Below are 24,898 nucleotides of genomic sequence, written 5' to 3'. Positions count from 1 at the left end.
TTAGCCCAGTATTTATCCTCTTCAGTGAAATGTCTGTTCATGTCTTGCTCATTTGCCTGTTTTGTATTTGGATTTCATTTTTATTGTTGAGTTTTAAAATTTCTTCATATATTCTGAATACAGTCTTTACAGAATATGTTGCCTGCAAATATCTTCTCTCATTCTGTAGCTTGTCTTTTTATGCTCTTCATAGGTCTCTCACAGAACAACAGTTTTTAGTGTTGATAAGATCCAATTTATTAACTTTTATGGATCATACTTTTGGTGTTATGTCTAAGAACTCTTTGTCCAGTCTTAGCTCTGATGACTTTTTCTTAAAAGGTTTGTAATTTAAAAATTTAAATTTATTATTTATTTTAGAAAAAAAATTCTTGCTTAGGCTGGCCTTGAACTCCTGGGCTCAAGGGATCCTCCCACCTCAGCTTCCTGAGTAGCTGAGAGTACAGGCCTGTGATACCACACCTGGCTCAATGTTTGCCATTTTAACTCTGTGCTTTACATGAAAGCTTGTGACTCATTTTGAGTTATTTTTGTGTGAAGCATGAGGTTTTGGCTCAGGCTATTTTTTTTCCACTGTGGTTGTCCAGTTGTTCCATCACCATTTGATGGGAAAGCTCTCCTTCGTTCATTGAATTGCTTTTGTAAAAGTCAGTTGAGCATGTTTTGCTCATTTTTAGTTGAGTTGCTCATCTTCTTACATTGAGTTTAAGAACTTTTCACATATTCTGGATACATGTTCTTCATCACAGATGTAATTTGTGATAAATTGTGAAATATTTTCTCTCAATCTACGGATTGTCTTCTCATTTTCTCAATATTGTCTTTTGGAGCACTTAAGTTTTAAATTTTAACTAAGCCCAATTTGTCTCTCACTTCTTTTTCATCTGTAGATCATGTTTTTTGTATTTTATGTAAGAATCTTTTGCCTAACTACTCAACGTCACAAAAATTTTCTCCTATATTTTCTTTTAGAAATTTTATGGTTTTAACTTATAAATTTTAGCTGTTTAGGTCTCTAATTTGTTTGAGCTTATATTTTCTATGGCAATGAGTGTTACATCATATTACCTATGCAACTTCATTGAAGATCAATTGACAAAAAAATGTAAGAATGTCTTTCTAGATTCTCACTTCTGTTCATTAATCTCTGTGTCTCTCGCTTTCACACTGTCTGGATTATTGTAGTTTTATATGACATTCCATTTTTTTTCAAATTTGCGTTGGCTTTTCTGCATCCTCTGCATTTTCACATACATTTTTAGGATTAAATTGTCAATTTTCCATAAAATGCCTGCTGGGGTTTTGATAGAGATTGTACTGAACCTATAGATCTCTTGGTGGAGAATTGCCATCTTAACAATATTATTGAGCTTTCCAACCGCATCTCTCCATGAATTTAGACCTTTAATTTCTCTCAGTAATGTTTTGTAGTTTTCAGCGAACAAACTCTGCTCTCTTCCTAAATTTATTCCTATTTCTCTCTTTTTGTAACTACTGTGATAGGAAAGTTTAGATTTTCATTGCTTGTATAGAGAAATATGTTAATAATTTTTAATTTGATTTTATATCCTATGGGAGCTTCTGGATTCATTTGTTAGTGCTAGCAGGCTTTTATCTGCCTGTGAATTCTACAGACAAGGTCATGTTATCTGTGAATAGAGTTTTATGTTTTCCTTTTTATCTGGATGCCTTTAACTTTTAATTATTTGCCTTATTGCACCAGCTGCAATCTCCAGTACAATGTTAAATAGAAGTGTTGGGATTGGACATCCTTGCATTGATCTCCATCTTAGGAGAAAAGCATTCAGTCTTTCTTCAGTAAGCATGATTTTAGTTGTGGGTTTTTTATAGATGCCCTTTATCAGGGTGAGGAAGGTCCCCTCCATTCTTATTTTGTCGAAACTTATGGACATGAGTGGTGTTAACATTTTTGTCAACTGTTTCTTCTGTATCTTTTGAGATAATTATGTCTTTTATTCCATTACTACAGTGCATTCCATTAATTGATTTCTAATTGTTAATCCAACCATATATTCCTGGGATGAATCCCATTGGTCATGGAATGTAATCCTTTATTACGTGGCTTTCTATTGTCTGCCAATGTTTGTTAAGGATGTTTTCATTTATGTTTATTGGTGACACTGGTCTATGGTATTCTTTTCTTGTCAGTCTTGCTCTGACTTTGATATTAGGGTAATGTCAGTTCTGTAAATGAGCTAGAAAGTCTTCCCTCCTCTCTTCTTGTCTGAAAGAGCTTTTGAAATATTTGATAGAATTCACCAGTGAAGATATCTGGGCTTTGGCATTTCTTTGTGAGAAGGTTTTAAAATTACTGTGTTAGTGTACAGTTCTCTTCAGATTTTCTATTTATTTTTGAGTCAGTTTCAGCAATTTCTATCTTTGTATAAATCTGTCCATTTTATCTAAGTGGTCTAACTGATTGGCTTCAGGTTTTTCAGAGTATTAACTTATAATGTTTTTTAACTTCTAAAGTGTCATTAGTGATACTCTCTCGTGTTCACAATTTTGGTAATTTATCTCATTTCTCGTACTGTCTGTTTTGACTTTTGGTCAAGAAAACAGACAGAGGCAGCTCTGTGACAGATTCTCTAGTGGGAATCTTTGATCATTCATAGCTGGCAAGCCAGACTGATGCCAGCAACCCCAGAGGAGCTGCCAATGGATCTTGACAGGGAAGTCACTGACTCTGGATTGGGTTATGTTCAACCAGGGGTAGATGTCAATGCTTCAAGGGCTATACAAGAACCAGAAAAATGGAGATTGCACCAATTTGGACTGTTGAGTCACATTTCTTTACACAAGAAAACACACTTTACAGCCTCAAACAGCCAACAATGCACAGGGAAATGTCCTATTCAGGGGAAACTTTGATAGAATATTGAAATGGCTGACCAGGCGCGGTGGCTCATGCCTGTAATCCCAGCACTTTGGGTGGCCGAGGCGGGCGGATCACCTGAGTTTAGGAGTTTGAGACTATCCTGGCCAATATGGTGAAACCCCGTCTCTACTGAAAATACAAAAATTAGCTGCGTGTGGTGGTGGGCGCCTGTATTACCAGCTACTCGGGAGGCTGAGACAGTAGAATTGCTTGAACCTGGGAGGCAGAGGTTGCAGTGAGCCGAGATCATACTACTGTACTCCAGCCTGGGTGACAGAGTGAGACTCCATCTCAAAAAAAAAAAAAAAAAAAAAGAAATAGTCAGTTGAAACATTGGTTGTCTAATTGTCTAAAAACTGCCAATATAGGGGGAGGAGCCAAGATGGCCGAATAGGAACAGCTCCGGTCTACAGCTCCCAGCGTGAGCGACACAGAAGACGGGTGATTTCTGCATTTCCATCTGAGGTACCGCCTTCATCTCACTAGGGAGTGCCAGACAGTGGGCGCAAGCCAGTGGGTGCGCGCACCGTGCGCGAGCCGAAGCAGGGCGAGGCATTGCCTCACCTGGGAAGCGCAAGGGGTCAGGGAGTTCCCTTTCCGAGTCAAAGAAAGGGGTGACGGACGCACCTGGAAAATCGGGTCACTCCCACCCGAATATTGCGCTTTTCAGACCGGCTTAAAAAACGGCGCACCACGAGACTATATCCCACACCTGGCTCGGAGGGTCCTACGCCCACGGAATCTCGCTGATTGCTAGCGCAGCAGTCTGAGATCAAACTGCAAGGCGGCAGCGAGGCTGGGGGAGGGGCGCCCACCATTGCCCAGGCTTGCTTAGGTAAACAAAGCAGCCGGGAAGCTCGAACTGGGTGGAGCCCACCACAGCTCAAGGAGGCTTGCCTGCCTCTGTAGGCTCCACCTCTGGGGGCAGGGCACAGACAAACAAAAAGACAGCAGTAACCTCTGCAGACTTAAATGTCCCTGTCTGACAGCTTTGAAGAGAGCAGTGGTTCTCCCAGCACGCAGCTGGAGATCTGAGAACAGGCAGACTGCCTCCTCAAGTGGGTCCCTGACCCCTGACCCCTGAGCAGCCTAACTGGGAGGCACCCCCCAGCAGGGGCACACTGACACCTCACACCGCAGGGTATTCCAACAGACCTGCAGCTGAGGGTCCTGTCTGTTAGAAGGAAAACTAACAAACAGAAAGGACATCCACACCGAAAACCCATCTGTACATCATCATCATCAAAGACCAAAAGTAGATAAAACCACAAAGATGGGGAAAAAACAGAACAGAAAAACTGGAAACTCTAAAACGCAGAGCACCTCTCCTCCTCCAAAGGAACGCAGTTCCTCACCAGCAACGGAACAAAGCTGGATGGAGAATGATTTTGACGAGCTGAGAGAAGGCTTCAGACGATCAAATTACTCTGAGCTACAGGAGGACATTCAAACCAAAGGCAAAGAAGTTGAAAACTTTGAAAAAAATTTAGAAGAATGTATAACTAGAATAACCAATACAGAGAAGTGCTTAAAGGAGCTGATGGAGCTGAAAACCAAGGCTCGAGAACTACGTGAAGAATGCAGAAGCCTCAGGAGCCGATGCGATCAACTGGAAGAAAGGGTATCAGCAATGGAAGATGAAATGAATGAAATGAAGCGAGAAGGGAAGTCTAGAGAAAAAAGAATAAAAAGAAATGAGCAAAGCCTCCAAGAAATATGGGACTATGTGAAAAGACCAAATCTACGTCTGATTGGTGTACCTGAAAGTGATGCGGAGAATGGAACCAAGTTGGAAAACACTCTGCAGGATATTATCCAGGAGAACTTCCCCAATCTAGCAAGGCAGGCCAACATTCAGATTCAGGAAATACAGAGAACGCCACAAAGATACTCCTCGAGAAGAGCAACTCCAAGACACATAATTGTCAGATTCACCAAAGTTGAAATGAAGGAAAAAATGTTAAGGGCAGCCAGAGAGAAAGGTCAGGTTACCCTCAAAGGGAAGCCCATCAGACTAACAGCGGATTTCTCGGCATAAACCCTACAAGCCAGAAGAGAGTGGGGGCCAATATTCAACATTCTTAAAGAAAAGAATTTTCAACCCAGAATTTCATATCCAGCCAAACTAAGCTTCATAAGTGAAGGAGGAATAAAATCCTTTACAGACAAGCAAATCCTGAGAGATTTTGTCACCACCAGGCCTGCCTTACAAGAGCTCCTGAAGGAAGCGCTAAACATGGAAAGGAACAACCGGTACCAGCCGCTGCAAAATCATTCCAAAATGTAAAGACCATCGAGACTAGGAAGAAACTGCATCAACTAATGAGCAAAATCACCAGCTAACATCATAATGACAGGATCAAATTCACACATAACAATATTAACTTTAAATGTAAATGGACTAAATTCTCCAATTAAAAGACACAGCCTGGCAAGTTGGATAAAGAGTCAAGACCCATCAGTGTGCTGTATTCAGGAAACCCATCTCACGTGCAGAGACACACATAGGCTCAAAATAAAAGGATGGAGGAAGATCTACCAAGCAAATGGAAAACAAAAAAAGGCAGGGGTTGCAATCCTAGTCTCTGATAAAACAGACTTTAAACCAACAAAGATCAAAAGAGACAAAGAAGGCCATTACATAATGGTAAAGGGATCAATTCAACAAGAGGAGCTAACTATCCTAAATATATATGCACCCAATACAGGAGCACCCAGATTCATAAAGCAAGTCCTGAGTGACCTACAAAGGGACTTAGACTCCCACACATTAATAATGGGAGACTTTAACACCCCACTGTCAACATTAGACAGATCAACGAGACAGAAAGTCAACAAGGATACCCAGGAATTGAACTCAGCTCTGCAGCAGGCGGACCTAATAGACATCTACAGAACTCTCCACCCCAAATCAACAGAATATACATTTTTTTCAGCACCACACCACACCTATTCCAAAATTGACCACATACTTGGAAGTAAAGCTCTCCTCAGCAAATGTAAAAGAACAGAAATTATAACAAACTATCTCTCAGACCACAGTGCAATCAAACTAGAACTCAGGATTAAAAATCTCACTCAAAGCCGCTCAACTACATGGAAACTGAACAACCTGCTCCTGAATAACTACTGGGTACATAACGAAATGAAGGCAGAAATAAAGATGTTCTTTGAAACCAATGAGAACAAAGACACAACATACCAGAATCTCTGGGATGCATTCAAAGCAGTGTGTAGAGGGAAATTTATAGCACTAAATGCCCACAAGAGAAAGCAGGAAAGATCCAAAATTGACACCCTAACATCACAATTAAAAGAACTAGAAAAGCAAGAGCAAACACATTCAAAAGCTAGCAGAAGGCAAGAAATAACTAAAATCAGAGCAGAACTGAAGGAAATAGAGACACAAAAAACCCTTCAAAAAATCAATGAATCCAGGAGCTGGTTTTTTGAAAGGATCAACAAAATTGATAGACCGCTAGCAAGACTAATAAAGAAAAAAAGAGAGAAGAATCAAATAGACACAATAAAAAATGATAAAGGGGATATCACCACTGATCCCACAGAAATACAAACTACCATCAGAGAATACTACAAACACCTCTACGCAAATAAACTAGAAAATCTAGAAGAAATGGATAAATTCCTCGACACATACACTCTCCCAAGACTAAACCAGGAAGAAGTTGAATCTCTGAATAGACCAATAACAGGAGCTGAAATTGTGGCAATAATCAATAGTTTACCAACCAAAAAGAGTCCAGGACCAGATGGATTCACAGCCGAATTCTACCAGAGGTACAAGGAGGAACTGGTACCATTCCTTCTGAAACTATTCCAATCAATAGAAAAAGAGGGAATCCTCCCTAACTCATTTTATGAGGCCAGCATCATTCTGATACCAAAGCCAGGCAGAGACACAACCAAAAAAGAGAATTTTAGACCAATATCCTTGATGAACATTGATGCAAAAATCCTCAATAAAATACTGGCAAACCGAATCCAGCAGCACATCAAAAAGCTTATCCACCATGATCAAGTGGGCTTCATCCCTGGGATGCAAGGCTGGTTCAATATATGCAAATCAATAAATGTAATCCAGCATATAAACAGAGCCAAAGACAAAAACCACATGATTATCTCAATAGATGCAGAAAAAGCCTTTGACAAAATTCAACAACCCTTCATGCTAAAAACTCTCAATAAATTAGGTATTGATGGGACGTATTTCAAAATAATAAGAGCTATCTATGACAAACCCACAGCCAATATCATACTGAATGGGCAAAAACTGGAAACATTCCCTTTGATAACTGGCACAAGACAGGGATGCCCTCTCTCACCACTCCTATTCAACATAGTGTTGGAAGTTCTGGCCAGGGCAATCAGGCAGGAGAAGGAAATAAAGGGTATTCAATTAGGAAAAGAGGAAGTCAAATTGTCCCTGTTTGCAGACGACATGATTGTTTATCTAGAAAACCCCATTGTCTCAGCCCAAAATCTCCTTAAGCTGATAAGCAACTTCAGCAAAGTCTCAGGATACAAAATCAATGTACAAAAATCACAAGCATTCTTATACACCAACAACAGACAAACAGAGAGCCAAATCATGAGTGAACTCACATTCACAATTGCTTCAAAGAGAATAAAATACCTAGGAATCCAACTTACAAGGGATGTGAAGGACCTCTTCAAGGAGAACTACAAACCACTGCTCAAGGAAATAAAAGAGGATACAAACAAATGGAAGAACATTCCATGCTCATGGGTAGGAAGAATCAATATCGTGAAAATGGCCATACTGCCCAAGGTCATTTACAGATTCAATGCCATCCCCATCAAGCTACCAATGACTTTCTTCACAGAATTGGAAAAAACTACTTTAAAGTTCATATGGAACCAAAAAAGAGCCCGCATCGCCAAGTCAATCCTAAGCCAAAAGAACAAAGCTGGAGGCATCACACTACCTGACTTTAAACTATACTACAAGGCTACAGTAACCAAAACAGCATGGTACTGGTACCAAAACAGAGATATAGATCAATGGAACAGAACAGAGCCCTCAGAAATAACGCCGCATACCTACAACTATCTGATCTTTGACAAACCTGAGAAAAACAAGCAATGGGGAAAGGATTCCCTATTTAATAAATGGTGCTGGGAAAACTGGCTAGCCATATGTAGAAAGCTGAAACTGGATCCCTTCCTTACACCTTATACAAAAATCAATTCAAGATGGATTAAAGATTTAAACATTAGACCTAAAACCATAAAAACCCTAGAAGAAAACCTAGGCATTACCATTCAGGACATAGGCATGGGCAAGGACTTCATGTCCAAAACACCAAAAGCAATGGCAACAAAAGCCAAAATTGACAAATGGGATCTAATTAAACTCAAGAGCTTCTGCACAGCAAAAGAAACTACCATCAGAGTGAACAGGCAACCTACAACATGGGAGAAAATTTTCGCAACCTACTCATCTGACAAAGGGCTAATATCCAGAATCTACAATGAACTCAAACAAATTTACAAGAAAAAAACAAACAACCCCATCAAAAAGTGGGCGAAGGACATGAACAGACACTTCTCAAAGAAGACATTTATGCAGCCAAAAAACACATGAAAAAATGCTCATCATCACTGGCCATCAGAGAAATGCAAATCAAAACCACTATGAGATATCATCTCACACCAGTTAGAATGGCAATCATTAAAAAGTCAGGAAACAACAGGTGCTGGAGAGGATGTGGAGAAATAGGAAAACTTTTACACTGTTGGTGGGACTGTAAACTAGTTCAACCATTGTGGAAGTCAGTGTGGCGATTCCTCAGGGATCTAGAACTAGAAATACCATTTGACCCAGCCATCCCATTACTGGGTATATACCCAAAGGACTATAAATCATGCTGCTATAAAGACACATGCACACGTATGTTTATTGCGGCATTATTCACAATAGCAAAGACTTGGAACCAACCCAAATGTCCAACAATGATAGACTGGATTAAGAAAATGTGGCACATATACACCATGGAATACTATGCAGCCATAAAAAATGATGAGTTCATGTCCTTTGTAGGGACATGGATGAAATTGGAAACCATCATTCTCAGTAAACTATCACAAGAACAAAAAACCAAACACCGCATATTCTCACTCATAGGTGGGAATTGAACAGTGAGATCACATGGACACAGGAAGGGGAATATCACACTCTGGGGACTGTTGTGGGGTGGGGGGAGGGGGGAGGGATAGCATTGGGAGATATACCTAATGCTAGATGACGAGTTAGTGGGTGCAGCGCACCAGAATGGCACATGTATACATATGTAACTAACCTGCACAATGTGCACATGTACCCTAAAACTTAAAGTATAATAAAAAAAAAAAGAAAAAAAAAAAAAAAAGAAAGACAATGAAAACTGCCAATATAATTGTTGGGCAATTCTAAACATGAAGGACTGGCTTTTATATCTTCATGAATGTGCTTACTGTCAACATGGGTGGGGCTGCGAAACTGACTCCACTAGGTAGCTTCCTCTCTTTTTCCTGATGGATCAGGGTGATGCTGTTATGACTGTACATACAATTCTTCTTAAGGGGAGGATGCTGGAATAATGACTACACTTCATTTCTTATTTCTTTTTTTACACAGGGTGCAGTGGTACCAGGAACAGGGATGCAAATCGAACTGCCAGAAACAGGAATTATCCCTAAGGAAAAAACCATAACTATATTTTTATACCTTTATGTAAGAATTCCCAAGCAAATCAAGGATTGTGCTGTGCCTTCATTTCATCTGGCAAAGTCGGGATTAACTGTAAGTAGAGCTACGTAGACTGGTGGTCAGATAGTCTGCACTAGTTCCTAACCTATGTAACCTGCCGTCTATGATCAAGGGTAGATTAAGAGAAGACATGGTAGAATACTATTGCTGCATGCAGTCTAGGCCAGCACAGCAGCCAAACCTAATGTCACTTCTAGAACTGGAAAAGACTGATATAAAGGGGCAGAAGGAGGAATAGTGGCTGAGGGTAAGTGAATAAATCAAAGGGTTATGTAATGAGGAAAATTCAATATTAGCTTATCTCCTCAAAAGTGGTGTGAGCAAGAGATGTTGTCTCTTAGGTCAACTATACTGGATGCCTAAAAGGGTGAAGCTGTATGTCCCTGAGACCATTCTTGTTTTTGGAACCTGTTAAGATTGAGTGGTGTCTGCAAAGCTGAGTGATGTCGTTCTGGGAGACATATTCATACAAGAGGATGATAAACTGGCTTAATTTTGAATGACCGAATGAGACTTGGATAATATGCCAATGCTTCTTTACTGTTATAATCCTTTTCATATGAAAAATATGTGGTCAAAGAAAAGGGGGTAATATGAGTTATCACAAAAACATTTAGTCTTGTCCCTGGTTTCTCCTAAAAACCTTAGAATCTCTTGAGTTATTAGAGTGTCCTTAGAATACTGAGGAAAGGACTCTTGGCTGAGTGGATCCTGGATACCTTGAGAATGGGGGCTGGCTGCCACAGACACATACCTATGATGAGAGGGCTGTCTTTTTCCGTTTTGTGTTGCTATAAAGAAATGTCTGAGACTGACTAATTTATATAAACAAGGTTCATTTGGCTCAGGATTCTGATGTCTGGAAATGTTTGAGCATTTAATGAGGGCCTCAGGCTGCTTCCACTCATGGCAGAAGGCAAAGGGGAGCTGGTATGTGCAGAAGTCACGTGGTAAGAGAGGAACAGAGGGAGTAGGAAGCTGCGAGACTCTTTTAACAACTAGCTCTTTTGGAAACTAATAGGGCAACAATTCATTGACTCCCGAGAGAGGGCAGTATCTCTCTGTTCATAAAAGATTGGCCCCCAAGACCCAAACGCCACCCATTAGGCCCTAAGTCCAACATTGGGGGTTAGATTTTAACATGAGGTATCCAGGGATAAATATTTATATCATTGCATCCTGTCCCTAGCCAGCCAAAGCTCACATTCTTCTCACATTGCAAAAGACAATAATCTTCTCCCAATTGTCCAAAATGTGTTGGGTTGATCCAGCATCAACTCTAAATTCCAAAGTCTCATCTGAGACTCAAGGTAAGTTCTTATAGCTGTGCACCTGTAAAATTAAAAAAGGTTATTTACTTCTAAAATATTAATACAACAGTGGTAGAGACATTTCCTATACATTTCCATTCCAAAAGAAATAAATGGGCCAAAAGAAATGAATGCAGTGTCCTCACAAGGTTGAAACTCATCATGGCAGACATTAAAACTTAAAGCTCTAAAATAATCTCCTTTGACTGTATATCTTGAACCCTGAGCACACTGGCTGGTGCAAGCAACGGACTCACAATGCCATCTGCAGCCTCATATCCATGGCTTTGGTGAACATAATCCATATAGCTGCTCTCATGGGTGAACATTGAATGCTTATGGTTTTTCCAGGCTGAACTTGCATATTGCCAGTGGCTCTATGATTTAGTAGTCTTGGCAGGGGTCCTGTTCCTGCAGCTCCACTAGGAATTGTCCTGGATATTAAATTTCCCCTTTAAATATCAGTTCCAGTTTCAGGTCATGTCTTTGCTCACGCATATGTGCATAGGCTATTACAAGCAGGCAGGCCAAATCTGGAATGCTATGCTGCTTAGAAATTTCTTCCACCAGATACCCTTATGCATCACTCTCAAGTTCAAAGTCCTACAGATCCCTAGGGAGGGGGAACAATGCCTCCAAGTTCTTTGCCAATGCATAACAAAAGTGACCTTTCCTCTAGGTCCCAATAAGTTCCTCATCTCCATGTGAGACCTTATCAGCCTGGACTCTATTGTCCATATCACTATCAGCATTTTGGTCACAACAGCTTAACAAATCTCTAGGAAGTTGCAAATTTTCCCCCATTTTCTTGTCTTCTGAACTCTCCAAACTCTTCCAACCTCTGCCTGTTACCCAGTTCCAAAGCCGTTTCCACATTTTCAACAATTTTTATAGTAATACCCAACTCCTGGTACCAATTTTCTGAATTAGTTCATTCTCACACTTTTATAAAGAAATACCTGAGACTGGGTAATTTATAAAGAAAATAGGTTTCTTTCTTTCTCCTCCCACCATCCAAGATGCCAAAAGGAAAGAAGGCCAAGGAGAAGAAGGTGGCTCCAGCCCCTGCTGTCGTGAAGAAGCAGGAGGCCAAGCAAGTGGTAAATCCCTTGTTTGAGAAAAGGCCTAAGAATTTTGGCATTGGACAGGATATCCAGCCCAAAAGAGACCTCACCCACTTTGTGAAATGGCCCTGCTATATCAGGTTGCAGCAGCAGAGAACCATCCTCTATAAGTGGCTGAAAGTGCCTCCTGCGATTAACCAGTTCACCCAGGCACCAGACAGCCAAACAGCTACTCTGCTGCTTAAGCTGGCCCACAATACAGACCAGAGACAAACCAAGAGAAGAAGCAGAGGCTGTTGGCCCGGGCCAAGAAGAAAGCTGCTGGCAAAGGGGACATTCCCCACTAAGAGACCACCTGTCCTTCGAGCAGGAGTTAACACCATCACCACCTTGGTGGAGAACAAGAAAGCTCAGCCGGTGGTGATTGCACATGATGTAGATCCCATCAAGCTGGTTGTCTTCTTGCCTGTCCTGTGTCATAAAATGGGGTCCCTTACTGCATTATCAAAGGGAAGGCAAGACTGGGACATCTAGTCCATAGGAAGACCTGCACCACTGTCACCTTCACACAGGTTAACTCGGAAGACAAAGGTGCTTTGGCTAAGCTGGTGGAAGTTCTCAGGACCAATTACAATGACAGATACGATGAGATCCGCCGTCACTGGGGAGACAGTATCCTGGGTCTCAAGTATGTGGTTTGCATTGCCAAGCTCAAAAAGGCAAAGGGTAAAGAACATGCCACTAAATTGGGTGAAATGTACACTGTTGAGTTTTCTGTATGTAAAAATAATTAAAATAATACAAATTTTCCTTCAAAAAACAAAAACAAAACAAAAACAGAAAAGAGGTTTAAATTGGGTCATGGTTCTGCAGGCTATACAGAAAGTATGATTCTGTCATCTGCTTGTCTTATGAGAGGGCCTCAGGGAACTTTCAATTATGCTGGAAGGTTAAGGGGAAGCAGACATTACTTACATGCCTGGAGCAGGAGGGAGAGAGAGCAGGGAGGTGACACAGATTTTTAAACACCAGATCTTGTGAGAATTATCACAAGAATAGCACCAAAGAGATGGTTCTAAACAGTTCATGAAGGATCCATCCTCATGAGCCAATCACCTGCCACCAGGCACCACCTCCAAAATTAGGGATTACAATTGAACATGAGATTTGGGTGGGGACACAGATCCAAACAATATCAGGGGTCATGGTGGACATGAGGATGGGCTGGTCTCCCATTTCTTACCTGTTACCGTAGACATAGACACATTCAGACGCTTTGGCAGAAAGAGAAGCCAGAGGCCCTTAATGTCACAAAGAGGAGGCATGAACAAATCTTGCATCTCAGTCCCTCACAAGGCAATCTTAGAAAAAACATAGTCATGAACTAATCCAGGTCAGTCACAGTAAGTGGTGACACTGAACAGCCCACCACAACTTGAAAAATTCCAAATCAAAGAATCTCCAGAGCCTAGTTGTGTCCCCTCTGCCCAACTCCTCTTTCACTTCAGACCCTCTAAGGTGTCACTTTTACAAGCCTTGAGAGACACATCAGAGCCCCAGGTACTGTTCCTGTTTGGGGTGGAACAAAAACAAAATCTGGTCAGAGCCCACAGGTGATGTGACTAAAGGAGGAATTTTGGGGTGGCTGAGCTCCCCCATGGGCTCCTGTCTACATTATCCCAAGGATCTCAGGGATCACTCTTCCCACCCCTACCACACTTACATGAAGCCTGAGCATAGCTGCCTCCTTTTCCATCTGTGGAAAGAAAACAAACTGTGAGAGGCCAGGGAGGAGGCAGGGCATGAGATCCCAGAGGAGTTTCCGGAACTGTGACTGCAGACCCAGGTCAGGATCAGAAAAACCGAGGGAAGAGGATGTGTTGAAGCTGGACCAATTGTCCTCCTGAGGTCTGTCCTCAGCAGGGACCTTCCCCTGACCTGTGACTGCTGGGAGTCAGGTTCCCATGACTACAATCAAGGTGATAAATTTGTCCTTCATTTTCACAGGTGCTTTACAAAAGAGTAAGTGTTGATAGACAGGGCCTCTGAACAGGGTAAATGTGCATGGAGATGGTGCCTCACAACTAGGCAAGATATGAGCCAATTCCTACCTGGGGCTTGAAATCCACCAATGGAAGAAGGAAACTCAGAGCTCACCCCTTTCCTACCTGGGATCTTATTCCTCCACATCACAGCAGCGACCACAGCTACAGTGAATACAGCAACTAGAAGAACCAGACTAGCAATGATGCCCACAACGGGGATGATGGGCTGGGAAGACAGCTCTAAGAAAGGAGGTGAACGTGAGGGGCCCTGACCCCCAGGCCTCAGCCCTGACCCTGCTTAAAGGCTCCAGAAGGACTTCTGCTTTGCCTGAGAAGAGACATGACCCCTCATTCGTCTCCTTACCCCCTCTTAGTGTGAGGGGCTCAGGCAACCCCTCGTGCTGCACATGGCATGTGTACCTCTGCTTCTCTCCAGAAGACACCACTGCAGCTGCCCACTTCTGGAAGGTTCTGTACCGTGCAAGTCTGGTCTCCACAAACTCTGCATCCTGAATTTGGTCCTCCCCATCCCACTCCTGGGTCAGTGTGATCTCCAGAGGGTAGAAGCCCAGGGCCCAGCACCTCAGCATGGCCTCATGGTTGGAGATGGGGTGGTGGGTTACCTGTGCCTTTAGGGGATCTGAGGGCAAGAGGTAGAAAATTCAGGCACTTTGCATTCCTCATGAGACACAGCACCCATGTGACCATCCTGAGAATGGACGGGACACCTGGGGTGGGGAAGGGAGCACAGAACCCAGACAGCATTCTGGACACAGGCACCTGGGATAATCTCTTATTCCTTGGAAAGTTCTAGTGTCTGAGGCGGAAACAGAGATTTTTGGTCCTGACCTGAGTGGAGGCCGAGGGACTCAGAAGAGCTGGAATCAGACCCCCACACACATTGAGTATGAGGCAGAGAACAAGGCCTGAGAGGAAAATTCCTGGTGCCCAAGGCTGCTGGGGGGTCAAAGGGGACCGCGTATCAGTATTCCAGGGATTGTCTTCCCCTCCTTTCCCGCAGAGACTTCATCCGTTAATTGTCCCAGAGTGCAGGGCGGGCCCTCAGTCACTCTCTGGTATAGGATTTAGAAACCCAGGAGGACTCTTCTGCCTCAGGACAAGAGGGAGAGGGATATTTTAGCGTTGGTCCCATTTTCCTCCCCTTCTTTTGGAAGGTGGCTCAGGGATATCTGCAGGAGATCAGGGAGGCGCCCCGTGGCCTCTGGTACCTGCGCATTGCAGCCTCTCCGTCTCATTCTTAAGGGCTTTGCTGAGCCACTCCGCCCACCTTCCGGGCAGGTAGGTTTTGAGCAGCTCTGCATGTTCCTCCTCCAAAACATCTGAGCCGCCTTGTCCGCTGCGGTCCAAGAGCGCAGTTCCTGGTTTAGGACGAGGTAACTGGCGCCATCGTAGGGTATGTTCATCCCCGCGCGAAGAAGCTCCGGTCCGGGTCCAGGTCGCAGCTGTGTATCCACTGGAGGTGGGAGACCCTGTCCCCAAGCCCGCGGTCAGCCTCAGCCACTGAGCCTCAGCCACTGAGCTCCTCCTCTGCCCCGACCAATCCCCCGGGGATTTGGGCCTGAACTGAAAATGGAATCGGGTATAGGCACCTGGGGTTCTTGTGTCGAGGGTCTCCACGAGTCCCGCAGCCTCGGGGTGGGTCTCCGATTGTGCTACAGTGGGTAGCACAATCTTGGTAGCCCCTGAATGGTCACGAATCTAATTTGTAAAAGAGGTGATTTTTGGCCCCATTATATATAAATATGTCTAAACGCATTGCAATTAGACTCACAAAGTGAAGTTTTACTTTCCCAGACTGTATCTGTGACTCTGGTCTGTTGTATTTTTACAGTATCTTTATTTCATAGCTCTGAGTTTGTGTGTGCGAGTCCAGGACATCTCAATATGAAGCACAATGTATTACCGTATATTGCAACCAGGAGCCTGTACAGAATTTAATTACCTCAGAATTGCAAGTGCTTAATGCAGCCAAAGTGCCCTTCGCCAGTGCTCATGCACTCCCTTTATTATTAATTTTTTTATTTTTTATTTATTTACAGACAGGGCGTCACTCTGTTACCCTGGCTGAAGTGCAGTGGCACGCTCATGACTCACTGAAGCCTCGACCTCCTTGGCTCATGTGATCAATGCTCCTCCCTCAGCCTCCCAAGTAGCTGGTACCACAGGCTTGTGCCACCACTCCTGGCTAATTTTTCTAAAAATAATATTTGTAGAGATGAGGTCTCCCTAAATTTCTCTGGCTGGTCTTGAACTCCTGGGCTCAAGCAATCCTCCTGCCTCAGCCTCCCAAAATGCTGGTATTACAGGCAAGAGCTATAATGGCCGGCCCATGCACTTGCCTATTATTATGAATTATTCACATCTAAGCTATGTGTATATTTTATCGAGACATTTGGTATTCTTTTTTAACCTTTTTTTTTTTTTTTGAGACGGAGTCTCGCTCTGTCGCCCAGGCTGGAGTGCAGTGGTGCAATCTCGCTCACTGCAAGCACCACCTCCCGGGTTCACGCCGTTCTCCTGCCTCAGCCTCCCAAGTAGCTGGGACTACAGGTGACCGCCACCACGCCCGGCTAATTTTTTTGTAATTTTTTAGTAGAGACGGGGTTTCACCATGTTAGCCGGGATGGTCTCGATCTCCTGACCTTGTGATCCACACGCCTCGGCCTCCCAAAGTGCTGGGATTACAGGCGTGAGCCACCGCGCCCGGCCTTTTTTAACCTTTTTATCTTAGAGAGGCAATTAGGTTTTAGACAGCCCCACAGAATGCATTAAAGACCAAGGTGCAAGTAACACTGTGCCAGGCTTTGCGGATAAATGCATTAAAAATCTATAAAACACTGTATTTAAGTCTGAGAATTCCATCGCTTTAGAATTCTTTCTCTCTGTTCCTTTACCTCACCTCCTGCTTCTCCAGCCCTTCTCTCTGTTCCTGTCATCCTTCAGGCCCTCCTCTCCCCTTAGTCTCTACTACTCTGTCACTACTGAATTGTGACCCTAGCTCTGTCCCTCGCCTGCTGCCCATGACTGTTCTCCCCACAAAGGTCAGCAATCCTGCTAATGTGAGTCAGATTGTGTCATTTCTTCACTTAAAAGCCTCTAATGGCTCCATCTTACTCTCAAGAAGCCTCTAGAATGGAAGGCACAAGCACAGGGGCTTTGGGTTGTTTTGATCAAAGTTGTGTCTACAGAATATAAAAGTATATCTGCCACATAGTTGGCACTAAGTTAATTTTTGTTGAATGAATGAATGAAATATAATTGTGTTCAAAATTGTATCGCACAAAAATCATGAAATGGAAAATGCAAAGCAAGTTAGGAAATATTTGGTTTTATGCAACTACTATGCATATCAGTTCATGAATTCATTCCGGTGGAGAAAATGTCATGTACTTATCCTTTGAATCTGTTTATTTATTTCCTGGTAGTACATAACCAATTACCACAAACGTAGTGGCTGAAAACAGCACCCATTTATTTGTCTACATTTCCTTCATCAGAAATCCAGGCCTAATGTGATAGACTCTTTGTTCAGAGTTTTGCAAAGCTGTATCCTCATCTTAAGATTGGGGTTCTCCCCCAAGCTTATGTAGAGTTTGTTGGCAGAATTCGGTTTCTGGCAATTGTAGGATTAAGGTCCCTGTTTCCTTCGGGCTATCAGAGTAGACAGTGGGGAGGGCTTCTAATTCCTATTGGCCACCAGTGTTCTTTCCCCATGATCCCTCCATTTTCAAAGCCCAAAGTGGAGGAAGCCCCTCACGCTGAATCCCTCTCACACTGTGAGTCTCTATTCTCAGGAAGAACCCAGTCCTTTTCAGAGCTTACCTGATTAGGACCGTCTAAGCAGGATAATCCTCATCTTAAAGTCAACTGACTGGGGACTTTAAATATATCTGCAAAACCTCTTCACAGCAGCACCTGCTTTAGTGTCAACTGAGTAACTGGGGTAACCTGAGTAACCAAGGGTGGTTATTGGGGTGTCATCATAGAATCAGCCTAGCATAGCCTGGATCTTCCTTTCGTGTTTAAATAGAACATACAAGTTGAAGATCAAAAAATAGATCATTGTTAATGATAATAAAATATATCTTATATAGCCATGGAAATTTTTATTAAATATGAAAAGCAAATGACATGTTTAATATCTTATAATGAATTTAGAGCAAATGAAAAAGTTCAGTGATTCATCCTCTCTTGTGAAGCTGTATTAGTTATCTACTGCTGCATAACAAGTCACCTACAACTTAGCAGCTCAAATCAACAAATATTTATCATCTCCCACAGTTATCCATGGTCAGGAATCCAGGAGAAGTTTCTCTGAATGCTTCTGGCTCATGGCCTCGCACAACGTTGCAGTCTAGTTGTCTTCCAGGGCTGAATCATCTGAGGGCTCAAATGGGGCCGGGGATTCACAAGACACAAGAATCTCTCACGTGGCTTTCGGAAGAGGCTTTAGCTTCTTATTGTCTGGTCCCAGGAGGACTCACTTCCTAGTCACATGGACGACAGGCCTCCTTATGACACAACAGCCAGCTTCCCCCAGGGCTCATGATTCCAGAGAAAGAAAGAACCAAAGTAGAGACTTCAGTGAGTCTTACGTTCTACACCCAGAATCACAAACTATTATGTCAGCATTACTCTATCAGTTAGAAGTGAGTCATTAAGTCCAGGCCACACTCACAGGGAGGGAATGAAGCTGCACTTCTGGAAAGGAGGGTATCAAAGAATTTATAAACATGTTAAAAGCAAAATTAACATTATCGTTTCAGGACTTTGTAAATCAAATACTTCCTGTATCTGACTTTTTTTAATACTTTAAAATTCTCTTCTGTAAAGTTGATTAAATATTTGAGACAGAGAAAGAAGATACAACAATATCTCAGATTTTTTTTGTAAATGTCTTTAATATTAATGTTCTCTTTGATAAGTTGCAACAGAGTTGAGAAAATACAGTAGCTAAATTAAAGTGTCCCAAGACTTTGGTGCCATACAATAATGCCTTTACAATCATAACTACGTTTGTTTTTCTTCAGAAGTTTCTAATTTGGTTTAAGAATGCCCAAAATGCCAATTTTCTTACTCAAGCATCTACAAAAATATTTGCCTAATCAGGGTGCTTTGCAGTTAGAAAAATGTGAATCTCACACCTCTGTCTACACACTAGCTTAGCATCATGACAATAATTTGTTTGGCTAGGGTAGGCAGAAATTGTTTACTCCAATCTAGGAACAAGATTTTTCAATAACTGGCTATTCAGTGGGCATCCTATGAAAGTTTAACATCTTTCACTGTGTTTTTTAATTAGATGTGGTAGAAGTGATTTGGACTTCAGTATGATTCTGAAAAACACTGTTCTTTTGTGCTGCTATCATTGCTGTACAAGCATCTCTTTCATGTTTTCCATTCTTATTGCTATTTCATCACTAGTTATTCCTCTATGTCTTTTCATTTAATTTATTTTGCTCAACAATGCTTTTTTTTTTTTTTACTGTGTAAAAGTTTAATCCACTTGTATGTGTGGTAAAATGTGAGCAACATATCAAATTCTCAAATTCTTTGCAAGATACAATTGCCTTGCACGTCAGATTGAACATTGTATGCCAGACAATGTAGAGAGTTGCCAATTAGCCCAGTGTCAAATGACCTCTTTCTAGCCAAGGCTATTTTTCATGAGATCCTGGTCCTCTCTGTCACATGACTCTTTACAATTGGCTGTGGCTTTGTTTTAACGTGTGTAGTTATTGCTAAGGATCCTTGAGATGAACTTTGGTATTTTCTTTTCTCTTTCATTTCCAAATAATCAGTCAGGAATGGCACACAAGGTGCATTTTGAAAAATGACACTTTAAAGATTTGTGGGCCAGGAATGGTGGCTCATGTCTGTAATCCCAGCACTTTGGAAGGCCGAAGTTGGTGGATCACCTGAGGTCAGGAGTTTGAGACCAACCTGGACAACATGGTGAAACCCCGTCTCTACTAAAAATACAAAAATCACCTGGGTGTCGTGGTGGATGCCTATAATTCCAGATACTCAGGAGGCTGAGGTAGGAGAATTGCTTGAACCTGGGAGGCGGAGGTTGCAGTGAACTGAGATCACGCCACTGCACTCCAGCCAGGGCAACAAGAGGGAGACTCCATCTCGAAAATAAATAAATAAATAAATAAATAAATAAATAAATAAATAAAGATTTATGATCAAGTAACTTAACTACCTGGACATCCCCTCCTGGCATAAAAAACAAAACCTATGAAGCCACCCTCAGCTGTTGTCCAATTCTATTCCCCAAAAGGAACTTCTATCTTGAGTCTTGTATTTACTATTCCTTTTCATTGTCTCTAAAGATTTTTACAATAAGTATATATATATCCAAATCACAGTTTGACCTGCTTTTTTTAACTTCCCCATACAGAGAACTCACACAATGTGCATTCTTCTGTGATGCTGATGCATGTTATGTGTAGGAGAGTTATCTCTGATGTGGGAGGGTGCTGTTCATTCACTGTTGCTGCTAAAGTTTTACTTTTTATTATTATATGACAATTTTGTTAATTCCCATTGATGTATATGTGATTGTTTCCAGTTTTGCCATAAACATTGGTGTACATGTCTCCTGGACACATAGCCAAGAATGTCCCCAGGGTGTATGATCAGGAGGCAGATGGTGGGATTATATGATGTATGGACCTTAATCATACTAGATAAGGCTAATTTGATTTCTCAAGTGCTTGTACCAAGAATGGGAAAGAGCTCATGTTGCTCATGTGTTCTGAAAACATTCAGTTGGAGGCAGAAATTAAATGTTAAAAGGTACTGTCTTGGCCATAGAATCACCCTAGGCATTTTTTCATATTCCATTAACAACTTCCTTTTCTTTACTTTTATATTATAAATTACGGCATTATACTTTTAGCATAAAGTTCAAATAATGCTTCCTTTTGGCCTAAACACTTGGAGTTTATGAAAAAATGGAGGGAGGGAGAAAGCTCTGAGGGAGGAAAGGAGGAAAGAAGGAAGGAAGGACAGAGAAAGACAAAATTTAAAAATGTTCAAAAAAGAATAGGAGGAAAGGGTTGGAAACAGCAAGTATAGCTAATGTTATTAAAAAGCAAGGGATTAAAAGATATGTAGATAACATCCATGGAATAATGGAAACTTAAGAAAGCCTTAATAGTTATCTAGTGCTGTGTCACAAACTACTTCAAAATTTAGTAGCTTAATAGAACAAATATCTGTTAACTCAAAGAGATACTACAAACACAAGTAAAATAGATTCTGTGGGGGTGGCAGAAGTTGGATAAAGAGAAGGATTTTACAGGTTGGAATAAGTAAGAGTTATTGCTATGCAGACAGAAATAATTTTTAGTCCAAGTCCTCCAAGGAGCAGAGGCCAAGATGAGCTTAAAGTCTGCGACATCTTATGAGGGGACACACCCGTAAGGGAATATGGGAAGTGAGCCAGAAATCCCTGGAAAAGGCGGCAGACCACGACGCAAGTGTGACCCCAAGTGCTGGGCAGAAGGAGAGAAAGTTTGTTCGACGCATCCTAGAGCACAGGCAATCTAAGGAGAGTTGAGCAAGGCCGTGGAGGGGTCTTCCAGCTACAGTTGGCCATCAGAGGAGTACCGTGTCTCCCAGGAATGGCTTGCCTTAACGCCTGCTGTGACCAGTCACTGGCTGGGAACAGCCCATGGGAAGCAGGGCTTTGCACCAATCCTGCTGAGGATGTCAGAGCACAGGAGCACAGCCTTGGGACATTACCTATGAGTATCGCTCAATCCTTCCTTCCTGAGGGTTCTGGGCTCTTGAATATGAAACCCTCTCAGGCTGGGTTGCTGGATGATTCTGCTCATACTTACAACAGGACAAGGGGAAACATAAGGTCTCCAAGTGGATCTCTTATTTCCACACACACATCTCCTGCCCTCCTTGTGTGATAGCAGCCCTGCCTCCTCCTCTTCTCACCTGCTTGTGTCTGGACACATACTATTCAAACATCCCTGGGGGCAGCCATAATGTGTAGTTCCATGGACTCTCATTTAAATGTCTCCTTGCCAGGGTGCCCCCTTTGGGAAACCAGGACCTCCTCCCCTACAGAGCCCAGATATTGGAGATGAGAAGTGCAAAATCACCCTGAAGGTGAATATAAGTGTTTAGATATGGAGCCACACCTGCTTCTACTTCTTGGTTTTTGGACCCACGTATTCTTCCTTCTGTAAACACAGCACTATAGAGACACCTTTGATTCAATACATGCACCACATCCTGAAAGATGGCAGCCATTCCTCAGAGGGTTTCATCCAAGCTGGCACTAAGTTGTGTCTGTAGAGACCTGTCCATGACTCTGTGTGGCTGGCAGCCCCTGGGAGGTGCAGGTGGTGATAAGACCAGGGGATGCCATGGTCATGGCCCACGCTTCATCCCCTTCCCTCTGAGGTCTGTCCCGCGCGCAGGTAATGTACTGAAATTCTGAGCCAGTGGCTCAGGAATGCCAATAGTGATACTGGCTGAAGGTCTAAGAGTAGAGAGGAAAACCACACCACATCTAATAGGTGCCTATCCCTGTGAGGATGAACCTCCGCCCCCCGGGCCGCCTCCCACTTGAGCTGGGTGATCTGAGCCGCCGTGTCTGCGGCTGTCAAGGAGCACAGGTCCTCGTTCAGGACGATGTAATCCTTGACATCGTAAGCGAGCTGGTGATACCCGCGGAGTAGGCGCCCGTCCGACCCCACGTCGCAGACAGACATCCTCTAGATGGTGTGAGACCCTGGCCCCGCCCCCGCGGCCAGCCCCGCCCACCGAGCCCCGCCCCCGCCAGGACCAACCTGCGGGGATTTTGGCTGAAAATGAAACCGGGTAACGGCTCCTGGGCTTCTCCCGGGTCAAGGGTCTCCAGGTCCCGCTGCCTCGGCGTGGATCTCGGACCCAGAGACTCGGGGAGACCCGGGCGGTCCGTGGGGGATGTGGAGGGGTAGTGATCTGCGCCCCCGGCCGGTGTCACTCACAGGCCTCACTCTGGTTGTAGTAGCCGCTCAGGGTCCGCAGGTTCACTCGGTAAAACTGTGCTTTGGCCTTGGCGGTCCCTGTCTCCTCTTCCCAATATTCCGGCCCCTCCTGCTCCATCCACGGCGCCCGCGGCTCCATCCTGGGACTCGTGGCGTCGCTGTCGAGCCGCACGCACTGCGTGTCGTCCACGTCGCGCACGGAGAGGAAGCGGGGATCCGCGCGGCCGGGCCGGGACATGGTGGTGTGGAAATACCTCAAGGAGTGGAAGCGTGGGAGCAAGGAGGGGGCTGAGACCCTCCCGACCCTCCTCCCGGCACCGCAACCGGGTTCCTGCGCCCCCGCCGGGCAGGCCCCTAGCTACTCCCCACAGAGGCCGTTTCCCTCCCGACCCCGCACTCACCTGCCCAGGTCAGGGTCAGGACCAGGGCCCCTGAGAGCAGCAGAAGCAGGGTTCGGGGCGCCATGACACCATCCTCGGCGACTGGGGAGAATCGGAGTCCCGGTGGGTGCGTGGGAACTTTAGAACCGGGACCGCGGCTACATTGATTGGCTTCTCTAGAAACCCCACACTCAATGGGAGTGAGAACTGGGGCAGCCCGGTGAGTATCCAGGAAGAAGGACCCGACACAGGTTGGGAGAGGGAGAAGAGAAACCCTGCGGAGATGGGGAATCCCCAGCGCTGGGTCTCCCCAATCCATACACCGCCTTTGGGGCCTGAGATCCTGAGAGCCACGCCTGAGGCCCTGGGACTTCGCCCTGACCCCGCTACTTCTGTGCCAAGCGTTCTGTCTCAATGTTTCCCTGAGTCTTGGCCCAGGAGCTGTCTGAGAAACCAGGAAGAAACCCTCGGAATGGGCCCCGTCCCTCTCTCTTCACTTTGCATCACGGAATCCCCGTCCCAGAACTGGACTCCCTGCCTCCTACTCTTTACCTGTCCCCGTGGACTCTTCTAGAAGAAAAATCACCCCAGGGAGCTTGTTGCCAGAGAGTGAGCTTGCCCTGGGAATGGAGGTGTAGAGACAGGGTTTTTTGTTGTTGTTGTTTGTTTGTTTTTTAAATCTGGAAAAGTTGTGCCTGAGTGCATGAGATAGAATAGAGACCAGTTTGCTTTTTGTTTATTAACTACAGTGGGTAGCAGAATCTTGGTAACTCCTAATGATCAGGAATCTAATCGGCCAAAAATGTGACTTTGGTCCCTTGACATATAAATGTGTCTAAAAGCATTACAACAGGAATCACAAAGCTCCTAAGTTTCACTTTCCCAGACAATGTATCTGTGACTCCCGCTTCTGGTATTTTAAATTTACCTTCATTCCACAGCCCTGAGTTTCTGTGTGAGTCCAGGACATCTCCTAATACAAGGTAGCCACTGTGTTACTATATGTTGTAACCAGGAGCCAGTACAGACTTTATTCACCTCACAGTGGCAAGCACTCAATGCAGTCACAATGCCCCTCACCAGTGCTCATGCACTGCCTGTTTTTAGGAAGTATCCACTTCTAAGTGTTGTGTATATTTTATATGAACACTTAGTATTTTTTAAACCTGATTAACATTAAAAAATTAGTTTTTAGGCAGACCCACATAAGGTATTAAAGTCCAACTGCAAAGATCACCCTGCAAGGCTCTGTAGATTGATGTATTAAAATATATAAAACAATGTGTTTAAACCTGAGTTCTGCTGCTTTCGAATTCTTTCCCTCTGCTCCATTTCCTCACCTCCTGCATCTCCAGCCCTTCCCTCCATCCCTCAGGCCCTCCTCTCCCCT

General features: G+C 43.6%; 1 protein-coding gene and 1 pseudogene across 1 annotated transcript; one reads left to right on the top strand and one right to left on the bottom strand.

Moving 5' to 3' along the window:
* Window positions 1-12,018: 12,018 nt before the first annotated feature.
* Window positions 12,019-12,679, top strand: LOC101150101 (large ribosomal subunit protein eL8-like; annotated as a pseudogene).
* An 883-nt stretch (window positions 12,680-13,562) lies between these two features.
* On the bottom strand, window positions 13,563-23,878 carry LOC101144465 (patr class I histocompatibility antigen, A-126 alpha chain-like). Its single transcript, XM_055391585.2, has 6 exons — window positions 23,530-23,878; window positions 23,129-23,398; window positions 14,473-14,748; window positions 14,232-14,348; window positions 13,783-13,819; window positions 13,563-13,632 (listed from the first exon to the last, which is right to left on the bottom strand). The coding sequence occupies exons 1-6, from the start codon at window positions 23,825-23,827 to the stop codon at window positions 13,563-13,565; spliced, it is 1,068 nt and encodes a 355-aa protein (XP_055247560.1). The 5' UTR covers window positions 23,828-23,878.
* Window positions 23,879-24,898: the final 1,020 nt, after the last annotated feature.

Source organism: Gorilla gorilla, chromosome 5, assembly GCF_029281585.2.
Source record: "Gorilla gorilla gorilla isolate KB3781 chromosome 5, NHGRI_mGorGor1-v2.1_pri, whole genome shotgun sequence".
Lineage (NCBI taxonomy): Eukaryota > Metazoa > Chordata > Mammalia > Primates > Hominidae > Gorilla > Gorilla gorilla.
This window is presented reverse-complemented; position numbering and strand designations above follow the sequence as displayed.